Genomic DNA, 20,359 nt, shown 5'->3' with positions numbered 1-20,359 from the left:
GGCAGTCAGCACAGAGCCCGACGCGGGGCTCGAACCCACGAACCGCGAGATCATGACCTAAGCGAAAGTCGGACGCTTAACCGACTAAGCCACCCAGGCGCCCCCCCGAATCTTTTTTTAAATATACCAAAAAAGTCACAAAAAAGGGGGCAGAAACCACATGAAGAGCAATTGTTAAAACTGAATCTTAGCTTGACCTCCCTCCAATGTCTTCAATCACAAATGGTATTCTTTCTATACAATGGGTCTAAGCTCTCCTTTCTCCCGCACACCACAGCAGCCGGGCCACCTAAGGAGAATGACTCACATAGGGTCATGTACAGACAGTGCCTGTGATTTTCTTGGTTCTAATGAGGAGACCATTACTGTTTAGGAGACCATTCCCAGTTTAAAATTTGGTATAGGACCATGTGGAAAGTACTGTATATCTAGCTTTCTATTACATTCATCCCTGTTAAACATCATTTGGTAGTTTTAGGGTCCAGTAAGATATTTGATTCTTGATTCTATCATCCAAAACACTACTTATTCCTCTACATTTTGTGTTGACATTTAATATGCACATTTGCTACATCTTCAACTAACTAATGAAGCCAAGGACAGAACAAGAGCACCCGAGATCTCTCCCTCTAGGCTGACGTTGAACTATTAATAAAAAATCGTTAAATGCAGTTGTCTAAGGAGCTATGAATCCAGCTAATATTTCTGCATTTTGCCATAAAACTATCAGAACATTGTCTTCTGTGCCTTGAAGGAATCAAATGTATTCAACACTCCTCTAATCTACCATCGTGGAACCACAGTCAAAAAGTGAAAAAAAGGTCTAGCACTACCTGTTGCTTTTGAACTCATGTTCCTGCCTTTATATTAGAAAATGCTAGAGAAGAAACCTCCTTGTGGATGTGATGATAATTTTGTTTTTAGATATGATGATCTTGAAGTGATAGCAGGCAACAGCTGAATATAAACAATAAAATGGAGGTAAGGACAAAAGTTAGCACTGGTATACCCATATATCAGTGACATCAGGAAGGGGGGAAAGATGAAGTTAAGAGAGATAAAAGAACAAACGACAGAAGTTTCTCGGAGAAGTGGGGTGATCAACTGTGTCACATACTCAAAAGATGAAAAGAAATTTGAGAAAATGTTGCTGGGGCAGGTATGACACAGAACATGGATTCTCAACTGGAAGAGATTTTTAACTCCAACTCCGATTCTGGAAACTATGGATGGACATGTCTGGAGACATTTTGATTGACACAATTAGGGGGGCTGCTACTGGCATCTGAAGGGTGGAGGCCAAGATGTTGCTAAAAACTGTACAATGCCCAGAACAGTCCCTCACAGTAAGACTCACCTGGTCCAAGACTTATCTGGTCAATAGTGCCGCTGCGGAGATATCCTGACACAGACGGGAGAGCACTGGCTTTGGACGGAATGGGTTTTGAAAGTAATAGGAGACTCAAGCCCATACAAATTCTTGGAATCCAAAGGAGGTGCAGAGGGCCTATATTAAATCTAGAGCTGAACACAGAGGTCCTTAGATTCTGACCACTTAGTTTGTTTTGAGTTTAGCTCCAGCCATCAGGGCACAAGCCACAGTATTATGAGAGAGTAAGTAACAACAGGAAGCCAGATTTCATAAGACCTCTATATGCACTGAAATCCTATCTGCAATATTAATATCTCATGTATGGACCTTTTTGGCTCAACACTGTTATCCTTAAAAATGTTACTGGATACGTACATTTATGGATTTCTAATCATGAAATCCATTATTAATTAAAATAAAAATCCTAGAAGCCTTCAGTCTAGATAATCTAAAGTTCTCTCCAGCTTTAATGCTCCACACTTTTCCTTCTCTTGTTTACTTTGTAGATCAAAGAGCTGACAATTCAGAATGCAGGGAGCATAAATTATTAAAAAACAATTATAAAAACTTTTTTCTTACCTCTGTATAATTCTTAGTAGCAACATTTCGGGATGGCTGCTGTCTTGTAGATTTAAAGGCTATGATACAAAAGAAACATCCATGATGTTACTCTTAAAATAACTTAGGAAAATCTGTCACATCTTTAGCTGAAGATTTTGTAAGATTTTGTAAGGTAAGATTTTGTTACCTATAAAAATCCATGATTACCAATTATAAAACCATTTTCTATTTTTTAAAATCTAAAGGGACATAGAATTTTATGTTCAAATAAATCAATGCCTAGCTGCCAGTCTCATAATTTCCTGGCTTATACAAATATAATAACAAGCAGTGTTCATAAATATACCTACACTAAAAACATTTTACAGAAAAATACATGAAGGATAAAATCTGATCACCTAATGGATTTAACTCCAAATATGGGTGACTGTTCTAAGTATCTTCTTTCTCTTATAATTGGTAATACCTTTCCCTGGGGCTATGTTAGGAGCCATGTGGTACCAGTAAAAGCTTTCTTATTCTCCTCTACTTTGTTAGCCATATTCTGTACCTAAGAAATAGTCCCGAGGAAAATTCTAGAAGACCGCGTATCTTTTATGTTATTATAAAACTTCCCTTTAAATACTTACATTTTAGCTTTATAAACCTAGTTAGAATCATGAAGTTTAGCTAACCCTTTATTTCGCTCAAGACCAAAACCACGATATTTTAGGATTTTATAGTAAGTACATATCTGGTCTTTGTCCCTGTTTGTGGTAGAGCTCCTAAAACCTTAGGAATTTCCTAAATAATGAGAGCCATAAAGGTATCTTTTGTTATGTCAATGAAGTGACTTTCTCTCACCACACCTAAAGCTGAGGGCTGCTTACCTAGGGAACCAACTGGAAATCAAAGATTGGAACTCAGTCTCACCCCATGATTTCCAAGGAGACCAGTGCCAGGGGTTGGATCAATCACCAATGGCTGATTTAATCAATCAGTGGTAATGAAGCTGCCATAAAAACCCAAAGGAGGGATCTAGAGAGCTTAGGGAGAGTGACTCAGAAAGCTTCCACATGCCAGAGTGCCAGCCCCCAAACTCCCTGAGGGTACAAGTCCTTTGTTCGGGACCTTACCTTTCACATCTCTTTACCTGGCTGCGGATTTGTATCCTTTAATATTCTTTATAATAAACTAGTAATTTGGTGAATAAACTGAGTTCTGTGAGCTACCCTGACAAATTAATTAAACCCAAAGAGGGAATTATGGGAAAAACTGATTGAGAGCCAGTCAGAAGCACAGGTTAACAAAGCAGACCAGTGATTAGCCTGTAAAGTGGAGGGAGGCAGCCTTGTGGGATTCAGGCCTTAACCTGTAGAACTCCATGCTACCTCTGGGTAGGCAGTATCAGAATGGAACTGAACTGTAGGAAACCCAGCTGATGTCCAAAAANAGTATTTAAAACCTGGAAGAAACTTCAAACTTCCAATTACAGGTTTATTTTCTCCCAAGCCTTACCACTGTCCTAATACAAAACAATGCTTTCCCCCAGACAATCCCCAAATAAAAGGGGAAGAGGAGGAAAAAAAGACAAGAGACCTTGAAAAAGTCAAATACTCAAAGAATCCCACAAAGTTAGAAATTATTGTAGTCTGAAAACTCTGGAATCTTTCTACCCAGCCTAAATTTATGATATGTTCATTTTTCCTGCTACAAGTTCTGTCCCTAGTCTTGTGCGGTCTATCTGAGAGCAGAGATTAAGGGCAGAAGCAAAGTTCTTATCTACTCTACTTAATTACTGGAGCCTCACATCCTAACTCTATTCAAAAGACATACAAATAAGGGCAACTGAATAAAAGAAGCCACCCATCATGACTCTTAAAGAATATTTCTGTTCAATAATTATTCACTGATTTACTCCTCAAACTCTCAGATCCTTGAAAATAAGAGCCCTCCTTTCTTTTTATCCCCACCAAGTTATCAGTGAGATAAATTATCAGAAAAATGTGCACTGAGTTCTGTTAGGAAAGCAAGACAGTATGGTGGTTGTAGGGTTAAACTCATTTAACTTACTAGCTGGGTGATTCCAGCCAAAGCTCCTTGGCTTCCTTAAGTCTCAGTTTCCCCACCTACATGATAGTGTTAATAATTAACTGGTGCAGAAAATTGTTGAAAGATAAAACAAGGTAGTTAATGTAAATAGTTTGGGCCAGTGCCTAGACGCAGTAGGCATTCAGATAATGTAGCTAGCAGCGGTGGTAGTAGATGAGGCAGTGGTAGCCAGGACAGTAAATGAGATGCAAACACAGAGCTTTTAGAGGTACTACTCAGTCTTCATCCTCTACAGACAAACTTTAGCAGAAAACTCCTGGCTGTCAACTCTTATTTACAACTGCAGCTGGTTGTCAGTGTAATGTTTACTTTTCCCAGTAAAATTCCAGTACAAGAATAAATCTCTATACTCCATGGGGCTTGTTATAATAGAATTTTACCTTTATGTATCTCTTTACACCTCCATTTACAGTAGGGAATTGCAAGCTATAGCTTTAAAGATGCTGTTGTCCTGAAGTTATAGTAGATACAGTTAGCTATAGTAAATATAGTAGATACAGTAACTACTAACATCATAGTTATATGTAGTAGAGTAGATACAGATAGTAGTTATAGGAGATACAGATACTTTATCTACTAACGTAGTTACAGTAGATATAGTAGATACAATAGGTATAGTAGATACAGATAGTAGTTATAGTAGACACAGATACTCTAGCTACTAACACAGTACCTGCACATACTAACTGTATCTACTATAACTTAGTCAGAGACTTAACACCAAATCTAGCCTAATAAAAATGTTTTACACATATGTGTTAACAAGTCTTTTTCACCTTTCAAAAAAAGTCCCAATGTTGGAGACAGTTCAACTATAAAATCATTAGACCAAATGAATTTACATAAAAGACAATTTCAGACTAATATGTAAAAAACATCCATTTTCTTAAGTTTATTGTAAACACTGCCACTAATACTAATAGCAGCAATCATTCCTTGGGTTCTTATTAAATCCTGTGCTAAGTAATGTACATGTATAACTTCATTTGATACTCTGAACCACTCTGTGGAATCAGTACTGTACTGTCAATTTTATAGTGAAGGGATTCGAAGCTTACAGAATACAGTTTACTCTTACTGGGGGGCTTAATATGTATACATACTACACCAAATATTCCACATGTATTTTCTCATTAATCTGCAAAATAACCCAACGAGATCAACGCAATCATTGCCCCATCTTACAGATGAAGACACTGAAGATGGAAAGCCTAACTAATGTGCTGAAGGACAAACAGCTAGTAAATCAAAGAGTCAGAATTCAAACCAACAGCTCTGACTTTAGAACCATGCTTTTAACCTTTATGCTAAACAATCTCTAAATCGTCCTCCAGTATTTGATGATGTCTGCTCTATGCCAGGCACCATGGATACTATGATGAAAAAGAATGACTCAGTCCCTGCTCTGCTGCTGTCCGCCGCGGGGCAAGGGCATGCAGGCAACCAGTGAAGAGCTGGCCGACCATACTAGGTCTGACTCCAAAGCCCATGTTCTTAACCTTCACCATCTGCTGCAAAAGGCACCACATTTAGATTTTTCCCTAAACATAATTCAGGAAACCTTAAGTTTCACATTATTTTGTCTTGTGTCTATAGCTTCTTTTTACAAATGAATGATATTACTTAAAAAAAAAAAAAAAAAAAAGAACATCAGTGAACATTTTAAGGCACTATAACTGGTCTCTTGTCTTCTCTATGCAAACAGAGGCTTTATTCCACATTATCAATGGATAACACAGCAGGACTCGGGAAAGAATGTCTTTGGAAAGTCTCACAGGAGCAGTAGTTCTGAAAGGACCTGAAGGTAGAATGTGAAAAAATGCTCACAAAAAACCCTATGAGAGAGAAAGTTTAGATGCAAAGGAGGCAGCCACATGTGAGTTTTAAGAAAGAAATACAGCTGAGACTTCTGCTACTTGTTTACTGTGGGCTAGGTTGTTCAGACAAACACTGCTGCTCAAAGCAACCCAAACGGGTTCCATCAAACAAACAAACAAACAAACAAAAAAAGAAATTCTGAATGGTATTGAATTGCTGATCACATACAGAATTCAGAGGCCAAAGAGGAAAAGAAGCTCAAACTCAGAGAATCAAGCAGAATCCTTTTCCCTGGGGACCTGCTGATCTGGACAAATGTTCACATTGGTCTTGACAGCTCTGCAGAGACAGAGAAAGAGCTATCTACAATAGGTCAAGGCCTGCTCAAGGGAAGGGGGTGTTTGGCGAATGCATTGCCTCCCAACCTTAAGTGAGGACCCCCAATGGTTAAGGAGAGAAGCAGATGTAAACAGGATTTTACATACCAGCTGGCTGAGCCTCAAGGCATAAATTTAAACAGAGTTTAACATGGTCCAAGCCTTGTGGTACCCCTACAAATGGGAATTGTGTCTGGAGGGCCTTCATCCTTGATCTCAAATTACTCCTGCTGAGAATTTTTTAGGGACAACAGGTAACAAAACATGCAAGGAAACATGTCACCATAAATGAGAACCAACAGAAAGAGAAATCAAAAAGAGACAATAAAAAGAGGCCAAAGGCATTCAGACACTGGGTTACTAGACACAGAATACAGAACAAGTATCCTTACTCTGCACACACACAAAATTACAGACAGGCTTAAAAATATCTGCAGGGAATTTTTTAAATCACACAGCATATTTCAAAAGAATTACGTGAATTTCTAACCCAAAAAGAAACAATGAAAATTAAAAATTTAAAGGACAGTTTTAAGAATAGATGGGTGTGGCGAGCCTGCCTGACTCTGTGACTAGAATATGCATCTCTAATCTTGGGGTTATAAGTTCGAACCCCCCCATGGGGTCAGAATTTCCNCAGCAAAAAATAAAAAAAAAAAAAAAAAAAAAAAAAAAAAAAGAGATGGGTGAATCGGAAGATCAATACAGCACAGGAAGATAAAACAACGTCCACAGGGGGACAGAGTGATTCTTGTATTTATGTTAAGTGAAGACCCAGAAGGGAGGAGAAAAAGAAGTGCACAGAGGTAATATCTGAAGGGAGAGGACTTTCTCAGAGTGATGGAAGACACGAATTCAGTTTCACAGAGCCCAAAACATCCTTAGCAAGATAAAAGAGAATCCTCCACCTAGATTCAATGTAGTGAAACTGCAGATCACCAAACACAGCCAGCTGGAGGAAAAACAGACTACTTAAAAAAAAAGAAAGAGAGAAAGAGAGAAAGAAAGAAAGAGCGAGCAAGCAACAAGCATTAACTAATATAGCTCATTTCTTAACAAGAGACTCATTTTAAGTGATTAATTCTGCCCATTGGTGCCAAGGAAAGCTTCACATAAAATAGACCAGGATGAAAAAAGGCAGTTTGGGCTGAAGTACAGGTGGGANTAATATAGCTCATTTCTTAACAAGAGACTCATTTTAAGTGATTAATTCTGCCCATTGGTGCCAAGGTCTATAAAATAGACCAGGACGAAAAAAGGCAGTATGGGCTGAAGTACAGGTGGGTAATTTATAATATCTGTGCCTCTGTGTCACATGCTAACCAACTTCCAGTGGCCGAACATGGAAGGGTACAGATCTTACTCACTTTGTTTTCCTATCTCCCTCGGTTTTTGTTTTTACAAGGAACGTTTTGTAAATGTCTACTGTGTGCCAGACTCTTTGCCATTCATCTTCAGAATAACCCCACTATGTAGAGACTACTATGTAACGTAGGAGTTGAACTCAACCTACATCCTTTCTATGCTGCTGATTTTGACTTTTCTCCTTCTCGGCGTTATCTCAGCCCTGCCAAGAATGGAAGAGCACCTTTTTGGATGCCGTTTCCTAAATGGCAACAAGGACAACATGGTTTTGGAGTAAAGACCAGGATCTCCGCTGGCTCTCCTCAAGTACTGAATAACCACTGAGGAAAAATACAGCAACAGAACTTTGGATAAGAAGGTTCCTTAAGAGTCATTTCCTTGATCTGATGTTTGTATCCTTCCTCCAATGTCAGTTGCCATCCAATGAATGTGGAAAACTTCCTCTGATAGTGTCACAATTCACCTCCTTCTGGGATGGCTGACTCTATCTTCACATTAATTAGACAGGTTACTCTGTATAATGCAAAGACTCCTTTACTGAGAACTAGTAGGTAGGTGTGTAATCTTATCTTGTTCTGGAACCAATAGTACAATTGACTTTTGAACAACTCTGGGGTTAGGGGCAATGACCCCCTCACAGTCCAAAGATCCCCATGTAACTTGTGACTCCCCCAAAACTTAACTACTAATGGCTTGCTACTTATTGGAAGCCTTACTGACAACATGAACAGTTGATTAACACTATTTTGCACATTGTATTCTATACTGTATTCTTAAAACAAAGTAAACTAGAGAAAAGACAATGTTATTAAAAATATCACATGGAAGGAAAAATATATTTATAATACATTTATAGTACTGTACTGTATTTATTGAAATAAACACATATAAGTGGACCTACGCAGCTCAAACTGGTGGGGTTCAAAGGCCAACTAGTGACTAATCACTGGTTCTGGAGTCTAGAGTCTAGGGAATGTGAGATTAATCCCAGTTCTAAAATTTCCTAGTTGTGAGACTGTGGGTAAATTACCTATCTTTTCAAAGCCTCAGTTCCCTTTTCTATAAAAGAGGGATAATGGAAGTATCTAACTAGAGAGCTGTTGAGAAGCATGCAGTAACTCTTTCATAAATACCAGCTATTATGAGGATTATTATTAGTGGTTTTATCAACCTAGTACAAATCGCTTAGCTCAGCTCCCTCACCTATAAGATGAGAGAGGGGTGAAGTTACTCTTAAGTCTTCTGGGTCCATTTTATCAGATAATAAACGTAAATCTGTAAGCTTCCAGCCTTTCCCATCTATCCTTATTGGAGCCCATGGATGAACTTCATGGAGGTCCTGGAACCCTTTAAAAATGAGTACACTTGCACTTGAGCACCCACTTAAGGAGAAGAGACACAGGTCTCATCAGATTCTTAAGAATCCATGACTCAAAATATTTAAAACCACTGCCTTTGGGTCTATGCAAATCAAATGTATTCTATCTTTCACAGGACAGAGTTGAATTTATATAAAGACCTAAATTCTTCCCAGGTGAGAGATCTAAAGTTCCTTCTACATATGGCTATGTAGGCATTTTATGAATGCTAGGTTAAAAAAAAAAAATCACCACATGTTTTAACAATGATACTTTTTGGAGCCCCTGGGTGGCTCAGTTGGTTAATTTTGGCTCAGATCATGATCTCATGGTTCGTGGGTTTGAGCCCTGTGTCGGGCTCTGTGCTGCCAGCGTGGGGTCTGCTAGTGATTCTCTCTCTCCCTCTCTACCCTCCCACTTCTCTCTTTCTCTAATTAAATAAATAAACATTAAGAAAAAACCCAAAACAACATACTTTTACAAAACTGACTAACAACTCAGGGTGATCTTAAAATCATATTAAAAATAGTTTATTATATTTTTATATTAGTATTAAAAATAGATCCCCTTAGTTTGAAGCCAAATTTTAGACCATAACACATACACAAAATTAGTTCAAAGAATCCTAACCATAATTTCTCTTAAATACATGATTTCCCTGTGCTAACAGTAGAGCCGGACCAAAGCAGCATAAGAAAGTAAACAATATATTAAGAAGCAGCTCTTTCTCTCTTGATCATTGTTGATACACTGACCTATTGACTTACTTTTTTAGGTCTTCATGATCCCTCTATAAAAAGGAAATAATCAAATTTGCCAAAAGTAAGGGATTATAAAAAATAATTTTTAAAGTTTACCCTATTTAAGAGCTCTCATGAATGGCAAAGACTTTTTTTTTTTTAATTTATTCATTTTTGAGAGACAGAGAGAAGAGAGTGCGCGAGCAGGGGAGGAGCAGAGAGAGGGGGAGACACAGAATCTGAAGCAGGCTCCAGACCCTGAGCTGTCAGCACAGAACCCGACACGAGGCTCGAACCCACGAACCGTGAGATCATGACCTGAACTGAAGTCGGACGCTTAACCCACTGAGCCACTCAGGCGCCCCGGCAAAGACCTTTTAAAGAATAATTTATTCTGTAATCCTAACAATCCTTTTGGCTCTCCTCCCAGTGATGGCAACACAGACCCATGAGGTTTACTAATGGCAAGTTCCTAGGTCTTCCTATGTTGACATTTAAAATAACTGCTAGAGAATCATTTGCAGTCCATACTCACCATCTATAATAGACATATTTCTAGATGTTGACATAGTGGCCTTTGAACTTCTGCTTCGAGTAGAAGTATCCAGGGCACTGCCTGCTGTTAGAATAATGAGCAGTCAATATACAATACTATCAGTAGCCAAGGTTTTTTTAAAATAATGCCAAAGTGAATGAAATGTAAATAGTTACGTCAAAACGTAGTTTATGTATAAAAAGTCAAAGACACATATAGCAAGAAACATCTAGGCTAATCAGTTTTCAAAGACTCTACTTCTACCACATTTGGTTCATACTGTTCCAATCAAAATTTAAGGAAATGCTTTGTAAATTTAAGGATAAAGAAAATAAATTATGATTAGAGGATGAAGGATAAAGAAAATAAATTATGATTAGAGGATGAGGATTTCTCTCCCTGGAAAGTTTTAACTAAAGTACTATTTTACCAGCTTAGAATTCCTATGAATGAATATTTAATAAAAATAATTTAAAAATTCCTAGAAATGGATTTATAATGTACCGGGAAACCACTGGATGGCCAATTTTCCATCTCGTGGATTATTTCATTACAACAATGCCACATTAAATACACTGATGGCAATTAATGTCAATGACTGATTTAAGAAACCAAATTGTTTTGGGCGCCTGGGGGGCTCAGTCGGTTAAGCGTCCGACTTTGGCTCAGGTCATGCTCTCACAGTTTGTGAGTTCGAGCCCCACATCAGGCTCTGTGCTGACAGCCTGGAGCTTGGAGTGTGCTCTGGATTCTGTGTCTCCCTCTCTCTCTGCCTGTTCCCAGCTCATGCTCTGTCTCTCTCTCTCTCAAATATAAACAAACATTAAAAAAAAATAATAATAAAGAAATCAAATTGTTTTAGGGTAGCTTTCTTTCTGCACAAATTTTATAAGCTACTTTATAAAAATGCGGGCATTTGTTATCTTATAATAGTCACAAAAATAATAATCTTTATGGCCTGGAGTTTGTTTCTGCTGCCAATGGTCATTAGGTAGCCATTTTCCTTAGCAGCTTGTATTTGCCTATTACCTTATATGTGTGAGAGTAAAGAGGACATTAAATGTACCCAAAAGGCATGAGAAACATAGTGAAGTTCTTAAAAAAAAAATACGTTAAGAGTAATTAAAACCTTATGTACACATGGCCATTAAAATTTATTTAAGTTAAAACATACATGTCAGAACTACATAAAAGATGGACTTTATGCATTATAAAAACAAAATTTTAAAGGACTGCGTCACTTAAATTCGGATGACAGGAATACAATTCTGTTTTCCATCTGACTGCGAGGCCTGAATGTGTGTGAAAGACAGTACTCAGTACTAACCTCTTCCTCTCTGAGACCCTCCCCGGGAGGCTGAATTCTGCCCCCTTCCCCCTCGTCGGCCTCTTCCGCGGCCTCTTCCTTTGTTGGCTGTTGCTGCGATGTCATCGTCAGAGTCATCGGCCAACTGCTCCGCCAAATCTATACTCATAAGGTCCTCAGCACTGAAGGCGGAAGCAGAGTCCTCAGACTGAGATCTGAGGGCTCTGGCCCTAGTCATAGCCTGGGAGGGAGAGAGGAGAAAGTACACATTAGTAGATAATACAGCTTCCTAAGTCATTATTCTGGTCATTCAGATAACATTTAATATTGTCAATCTGCCGACACCATTCTATTTCACTAATCATGCTATAAAAATGTCAAGCAGGAGACGAATAAAAAGCTTAGGACCAAGCAGATGCCAAAATTTTAATTTGGTAAGAACCTGTCTAAAAAGACAAGTGTGAGACTTAATGAAATACTTTAGCTCTGAAATGAATAGATTTTCTGATTAAAAATAGGATAAAATAAAAGCAATGCTGTCCTGAGCTCTTCTCTTAAATCAACCAAAAGGTAACAAGGAAAACAGAAATGAAACACAATACACTTTCAATGAAATCAGAAAATAGCTCCAACTTCAAAACACAAACTCTCTGAAGAAGAGCAAACAGACAAAACACAGATCTGACCGAAGGAACAGGGCTGAGAAGAGTCTCAGGGAGCACAGAGCTCTCTAAAATTGATCTGTATGTCCCAGAGGACCAGGACAATAGTCTCTCTTGCTGGAACAGAAAATTCTCAGTCTAAGAACAGGTGGGTAGAACATGTCTGAGTGCTCTGTGATACCATAAAGTAAGGGGAGACAGGGCTAAACGAGATGAGAACAAAGCAGGTAGGGCAGCAGCAGGAGGAAAGTGGGCTGTGGGAGGTCATCCACCTTCATGATGTGGGTCTTAGCTTAAGGGAGACAACAGCTCATACACCGCATGAAGGACTCGATGCTGCATTACTATGTAACGACAAAACAAAACAAAAACAACTTCAGGGAACACAACAGAAAATTAAAAAAAAAAAAAACCCGAAGAAGATTTCAGCTCATTTTTCTGGTCCCAGGTGAAGTATGGTCAATCCTCATTATTCTTGGATTCTGTATTTGTGACCCCCAGAACGACACTCCCGGCGCTTCTGCGGTCACACGTGGACGTGTGCAGAGGGGCAAACATTCTGCGCCTCCTGACGCACACATTCCCTGATGAGGATGGACAACGGCACACTCTGCCTTCCTGTTTCAGCTCTCACACTTTCAACAAGGGTCCTTTCTGTGGCGTATTTAAAATACGTGCCACGTTTTTCACATTTTTGTGCTTTTGGCTGGTGATGCAGTGCACTATTGAGGTGCTGTCTACTGCTCCCACGTGCAAGCAGGCTGTGATGTGCCTTACGGATGACATACGTGTTAGAGTATGAGTTATGGGGCTGCTGGTTCTAGGTTCAATGCTCATGAATTATAATATATATTAAGAGGTCTTTATACAGAAACACACACAAAATGTTATGTAGTGATCAGCTGACAAAAACGGAACCAGTCGTTGGCAGGAACGTAATCCTGTATTTTCTCTCAGCAGCAACATGGTTCAGTATTTGCTAATTTAGTATTTGTGATGACATAGGGCATAGAACCTGTACTTTTTAAAAAATAGCATGAAAAGGAAAAAGGAGACCTAAGTTACATCATTAATAAGACAGATCTAATTGATATATGTTGAACTCTATACTCTGAAAATAATACACTTCTTTGCAAGACCTCATGATTTGTTTAGCTGATATATCACGGGGTGCTAAGAAAAACAGCAGTAAGTACTAAATAGTAAAGAGTATTATTATGTCATCTAATCGCCATGAATAAAATTAGGAATTAGTTACAATAAAACAAAAACACTTGCCTCAAAACCATAAAACTACAACTGTAGAAGTCTAGAAAACAATAATAAAAATACTGTGTACAAAACATATGAAACAATTAAAGCAGTGTTTGTAAAGAAAGCTCACCACCTATTAAAAAAGAAGGAATAAATAAGGAGATGTGGCATCCAAAAAGTTTGGACAAAGAAAACACATCCACAGGAAACTATTAGAAATCAATAATAAGAGGTGGCTGGGTGGCTCAGTCTTGGCTCAGGTCATGATCTCAACGCTACTGAGTTCGAGCCCTCATTGGGTTCTGTGCTGACAGCTCAGAACCTGGAGCCTGCTTCCGATTCTATGCCTCCTTCTCTTTGCCCCTTCCCTGCTTGTGCTCTCTCTCTCTCTCTCTCAAAACAAATAATCATTAAAATTTTTTTTAAAAATCCATTTATATAAAAAAAGAAATCAATGATGACACAATCATAAACACATTTTAAGCAAAAATCCATTCAATTTAGCAAATTTAAAAACTGGTCCTCTAGGACAAAACCACACTTATAAAAATCACTAACTTAATAAGAAGGGAGAAAAGATAAATACACACCATTAGAAATGAAGGTGGAGGGAAAAAAGATCAAGGGAAAATTCAAGAATCCTGACAAATACTCTTCAATTCTAAGTAACTGGGAAAATAAATGACCTAAATGGATCCAAGAACAGGTACGCAGTCTCAACAGACTAATATCAAAGAAAAAGCTAAGAAAACTGTTAAAAGCTGAGAAAAAGCTGAGAACAACGCTTCTGAAAAGGACCACTGCCATAAAGTTTCACAGATAAAGTCTATCAAATCTTCAAAGGACAGACAGTTCCACTGGTATTCCCATAGTACCAGAGCATAAAGGAAGAAAGCTTCCAATTTATTTTTATGACACCAGCAGAACACGCTACTGAACACGTGAAAGACTGCATGCACAAAAAGAAAATTACAGGATCTTACTTATGAATATTAAAGTGGACACAGGGGCGCTTGGGTGGCTCCGTCGGTTAAGAGTCTGACTTTGGCTCAGGTCATGATCTTGCCGCATCAGGCTCTGTGCTGACAGCCAGCTCAGAGCCTGGAGCCTGTTTCAGATTCTGTGTCGCCCTCTCTCTCTGACCCTCCCCTGCTCATGCTGTCTCTCTCTCAGAAATAAATAAAACATTAAAAAAAATTTTTTTTAAGTGAACAAAGAGAATCCAGGAACACATAGAAAACCCAGTATACCCATTACCAGGGGGTTCGCAAAGTGATATTAAGAATGGGGCAATAATAGGATATGTTTTAATACAATTTGCCACATTAATAAATAGAACAAAGGAGGAAAAGTCCCACATGCTTATCTATATGTGGGTCAAAAAGGCACTTAATTCATCACCCATTCTGGATTTGAACAAACCCTAAATCCCATCTTTTCCATGACAAATACCCTAAATGTCCTATCCCCTCACCACAAAGAGTGTGTGCACACTTTCATGTGAGAGACCAAAGCCCTCGGCATAAGAACAAAGCAAAAATTTCTGGGCCAAGAACATGACCAGGTGTTTCATATAAATGATTTATAAACACAAAAGAGTCACTGCTAACAAAAGCAGTATGGATTGAAAACAAAAGCCAAGAGACAATTTCTCACCCTTTAGATCTGTAAAGATCAAAAGATGTAGTGGGGCGCCTGGGTGGCTCAGTTGACTAAGCGCCTGACTTCGGATCAGGTCAGGATTTCATGGTTGGGGAGTTGGGAGCCCCAAGTTGGGCTCTGTGCTAACAGCTCAGAGCCTGGAGCCTGCTTCGGATTCTGTGTCTGCCTCTCTCTCAGCCCTTCCCCTGCTTGCGCTCTCTTTCTCTCTCAAAAATAAAGAAATATTAAAAATATACTTTAAAAAACCATGAAAGATATAGTAAGACATTATGATGACAAAGATGTGAGGAAATAAACACTCCCAAATACTGGTCAGGATGTAAATGGGGGTGACATCTCTGGAGTGACGGAGCAGTATCTAGCAAAAATCTAAAATGCATACGCCCTTTTATGAGCATTCCTTGGAATGAATTACCCATCATCATTTCCAAATTTCGTACTTTCCTTTGTCTAAATACTACACCTTCATTTTATCATCTCAAACATTACAGTAAAATATTTTAAGTCTACGTTTCTGTGCAACAGCCTTTGGAGTTTATGTTTGAAGTACACTACTTCTAAGAATTAGTAGTGGAATTCTAACTTACTCATGAGTGCAGGTCCAGAACCACTGTAAGTGCAGGTCTACTGGTAGGGCAATGTTTTCAAAATACTTTTTTCTGGTGAGATTCGAAAACATCCTACCCTGGTATCACACCCTTTAAAAAAAATGTGGCAAAATATACAAAAATAACTCTCCGTTCCCCACCCCATCCCATAGTTATCACTATTCTACTTTCTGTCTGTACGAATTTGACTGCTCTAGGTATCTCACTTCAGTGGAATTATACAAGTATTTATCCTTTTATGTCTTATTTCCCTCAGGATATTTTTGAGTTTCATCCATGTTGTAGTATCATAACTTCACTCCTTTCTCTTTTATTTTTTAAATTTTATTTTTATTTATTCTGAGGGGGAGAGAGAGAGAGAGGGAGAGAGAATTCCAAGTAGGCGCTGCACTCTCTATGCAGAGACACGGGACTTGAACTCATAAACAATGAGCCAAGGACCTGGGCCAAAACCAAGAGTTGGACGCTTAACCAACTGAGCCATCCAGATGCCCCACAAATTCACTCCTTCTAAGGCTAAATGAATAGTCTACTGTACATACATACCATATTTTATCTGTTCATCAGTTGTTACTACCTTTTGATTGTTGTGAATAATGCTATGAACATGGGTGTACAAATATTTGAATCCTTGCTTTCAATTCTTTGGAGTAAATACTTAGAAATACAATTGCTAGATCACATAATTCTATTTTTTTTTTGAGGAATTATCATACTTTTTTCCACAGAAGCTTTTATATTTCCACCAGCAATGCAAAGGGCTGCAATTTCTCCATATTCTTTGCAACATTATTTTCTAGTTTTTTGGTTTTTTTAACAGTCATTTTAATAAATGTGAAGTGAGATCTCTTTCTGGTTTTGATGTACATTTCCCTAATGAGTAGTGATGTTGAGCATCTTTTCATGTGCTTATTGGTCACCTGTTTGTCTTCTTTGGAGAAATGTCTGTTTAAGTCCTTCATCCACTTTTTTAGTTGTGTTTTGTTATTGTGATTGGATATTAGGAGATCTTTACGTGTTCTGGATGTTAATCATTTACCAAACACATCATCTGCAAATATCCTCTCTAATCATACGGAGAGCCTCTTCACTGCATTGACAGTGCTTGGCATTGTGGTTTGGAAGGGGACTGACCCTGCCTCAGATTCAGGAAGAACACAGGAAACCAGAGACTGGGAAAACTACGGCCTACGGGTTAGACTAAGAATAGATTTCACATTTTTAAAGGCTTGTTTAAAATAACCACCACCACCACCGCATACACAGAGAAGAATATATGGCAAGACCACAGATGGCCTGTAAAGCCTAAAATATTTGTTTGGCCTTTTATTTAAATGTGAACTTAAAGAAAACACTTGAGAGATTTCCCATGTGAACAAGAAGCTTTAAAGCCTCTTGGAAGGACTAATGCTTTTGTCTATTTGTTTAAATAATTTAAGCTACCCCCCATGGCTGGAGGTTATAGCTTGGGAAAGTCCCAAACTCCGTTTCAAGTCCTAAGCAGCATGCTGAGAATGAAGACCATTTATAACATCCTATGGCAATGCTAACAAATTGCCCAGGAAACCCCAATTGCCTGCTCATGTCTTAAAATACAGCTGAAAAATTGAAACCTAAAAATGCTTCCTTCTGAAAAATTCCCAAATACAATCTGTGATGTCCTCTATTACCTTCCTCGTATAAAACATTCACTCTTATTCTTTAAAAGATTAATGAAAAACTGAATTTAGTGGCTCCAAACACAAAGGACATCCGCAGAAAGATTTCTGTACTCTGCTAAACTGAAATGGTTAGTTAAGTGTACACGATCCAAGAACCAGGAGTCCTTTCTTTCCTTTCATTCTTGTTATTTAGCAAACTCTTTTCTAGTTGAAGGAAACTCTGTAAGATGAACACAAATATAAATGTGGTTAAGGGATCCCTAATCTAAAGCTTCCTCTTCTTGCTCCCAAAAACCATCTCATAAATGGTAAAGCAGTTGTATCAGTGCTTATTAGGAACAGTGACTTTGATGTGCTGCACATAAAAACTTTCAGAAATTTTATATTTTTAGCCATTCACTTGCCATGAGCTGTATTAATGTCATGATGATACAGGGTTCAGCTGTCAGCATGGAGGGTTATGACCGGACATGGTATGGTGGAAAAGTCTAGACTTGAAGGTAAAATTTTATCCTACCATGTAACCTTTACTGTGGTCTCATTTGTAAAATGGAAACTGAAATAGTGTGACATGCTTAGAGAAAAATCAATAAATAAAAATTTCATAAATACCATCTGCCCTTTCCGCTTGAAAACTGTAATGAATAAAACCAAGCAGGCAATGTGTTCTATTTTTTCCACTACATTTATGTAGGAGAGTGACTCTGACATCGGGAATGTTGAATATGAAATTTAGTGGATGGTGGTAGCTTTTAGTTCTATAATCAATTACTGAAGGCTATTAATGAAAGGCAGGAGGTAGGAAAAACCTGTAGTCAGTACTGGCCCTACTGCTAGTAATGTCAGTTTATGTTGCAAAAGCTCCTATATTACACGATGGAGATAGTATTAAGTTGTACAAGCGGAAGAAGCCAAGGAAACTCACAAAACTAGACATTTAGAAGACTATCCTCATGTATCCTTTTTTAAAAAATGTTAATTTATTTTTATTTAAAAAAAATTTTTTTGATTTTTTATGTTTTATTTATTTCTGAGAGCAAGAGAGACAGAGTGTGAGTGGGGGAGGGGCACAGAGAGAAGGGGAGCCACAGAATCGGAAGCAGGTTCCAGGCTCTGCAAGCTGTCAGCATGGAGCCCCATGCGGGGCTCGAACTCGCAGACCGCGTGATCATGACCTGAGCCGAAGTCAGACACTCAACTGAGTGAGCCACCCAGGTGACCCTTTAAAAATTTTTTTAAATGTTTGATTTATTTCTGAGAGAAATAGAGACAGTGTGAGCAGGGGAGGGTCAGAGAGAGAGGGAGATACAGAATCTGAAACAGGCTCCAGGCTCTGAGCTAGCTGTCAGCACAGAGCCCGATGCGCGGCTCGAACCCACGAACCGCGAGATATAACCTGAGTCAAAGTCGGACGCTTAACCGACTGAGCCATCCAGGCGCCCCCAAAAATGTTAATTTATTTTTGAGAGAGAGATAGGCACAGTACAAGCAGGGAGGGACAGAGAGAGAAGGAGCCACAGAACCTGAAGCAGGCTCCAGGTTCTGAGCTGTCAGCACAGAAGCCAATGAGGGGCTTGAACCCACGGACTGCAAGATCATGACCTGAGCCAAAGTCAGTCGCTCAGCTGACTGAGCCACCCAGACACCCAATATCCCTGCATATTCTTTCTAAAGAAAGGCTTTTAACTGAGTTACTATACTGTTCACATTTATACATATTCTAATGAACCGGGATACAACTTGTGGGGAGAGGCGGCAACTTTCCCCACAATAAGCGCAAGTCATCAAACTTTTGTCATAAGAGAGAGAAACCAAAAACAAACACCAAAACTCTCACTTTCCTATTCCTTAACATTCCAAATAAGAATTATTGGATCAGCTTATTACTGAATCAGCTTAAAATCCTAAGTAGCCAGTATGGTATGACAGATGATGAAGTAAATCAGATATAGACTTGGAAACTGTATTTAAAAAAGAAAGAAAGTCTAATGGCCTTTAGAGATGATACTAAAGAATTATCTGATAAATGATCTTTCCTATGTCAGGATCTAAAACTGCTTCACATTAAAGGCTGTGTGGTATTATCTAGTAGTCATCAGTAGATCAACCACGAAACAGACTCCTCTGGAAGAGAGTTCAGAGGGGAAAAAAGTAAATTGAGAGTCCCTGTCTCCTTAGGCAGGGTTCTTTTTCTTTTCGGCATCCCAGGTATTGACGCTGTGTGCTTAAAACAAGGCAAAAAATATTTAAAGGGTGGTGGTGACGGGGGTGGGGGTGGGAAATGGGGTTTCCATTAATCCCTTTTTCCTTGGACCTGAGAAAACAGTGGACTTCAAAAAAGTTAATTTGAGGGATGTGTCAAGTGCTTCAGCACCTTCTAACTCACCACCTGTCAGCGGCAGTTCTGATGAGGAAAATGACAATGGACTAGCAGGAAAGTTGTATTAATTAGTGGGGATGACATTTCGGGCCATGGTAAGGTTTAACAATTTTCCTTCTACATACATCTGCCTCACCTACTAAATAAAGCGAGTCTCTGGTGGACACGAACCACACGCTTCCCATGTCTGTGTGGTTAATGCCAGTAGAATTGGCTAGGTTGTAACAGACACAGATGAAAGCAATCAAGACAAAATCCCAATAGTAAATAAGTTATACGACGACCTTTAAATACTACATAGCAACCATAAAACACGAGAGACAAATGGGAAAATAGAAAATATGTTTCACCAGTGAATTCACCAAGTACCACATAGAGGCCTGAAGCTTAAGTCAGTGGTCGCTAACCAGAAGTTCCTAAACTGCAGAGATTGAGAAAGACAGCACTGATGGTGACCAAGTCCATTTCAACACATCAGAAAGCTCAGAGGACACCATGTATCTACCTGTGCTAAAGCTGCTAGCAAGAGCCTATTTCTTCCTTTTTTGCCCAAAATAACAGCAGCTCAGTAGGGTTAGATTTCATTTTACACTGATAAGATGTTCTGAT

General features: G+C 38.8%; 1 protein-coding gene across 2 annotated transcripts in view; it reads right to left on the bottom strand.

The window, feature by feature from the left end:
• Positions 1-20,359, bottom strand: part of MRE11 (MRE11 double strand break repair nuclease) — a 72,211-nt gene that overhangs the window by 11,410 nt on the left and 40,442 nt on the right. For both annotated transcript variants that reach the window (XM_077780611.1, XM_077780612.1), the window contains exons 15-17: positions 11,545-11,764; positions 10,218-10,301; positions 1,952-2,010 (exon numbers count right to left, since the gene is read on the bottom strand). In XM_077780611.1, the coding sequence (XP_077636737.1) occupies positions 1,952-2,010; positions 10,218-10,301; positions 11,545-11,764 (363 nt within the window). The remainder of the gene's footprint in view (positions 1-1,951; positions 2,011-10,217; positions 10,302-11,544; positions 11,765-20,359) is intronic.

Source organism: Crocuta crocuta, unplaced genomic scaffold (genome assembly GCF_008692635.1).
Source record: "Crocuta crocuta isolate KB4526 unplaced genomic scaffold, BGI_CrCroc_1.0 scaffold78, whole genome shotgun sequence".
Taxonomy (NCBI): Eukaryota; Metazoa; Chordata; class Mammalia; order Carnivora; family Hyaenidae; genus Crocuta; species Crocuta crocuta.
The sequence above is the reverse complement of the archived record's forward strand: the minus strand, read 5'-3'. Positions and strand labels throughout refer to the sequence as shown.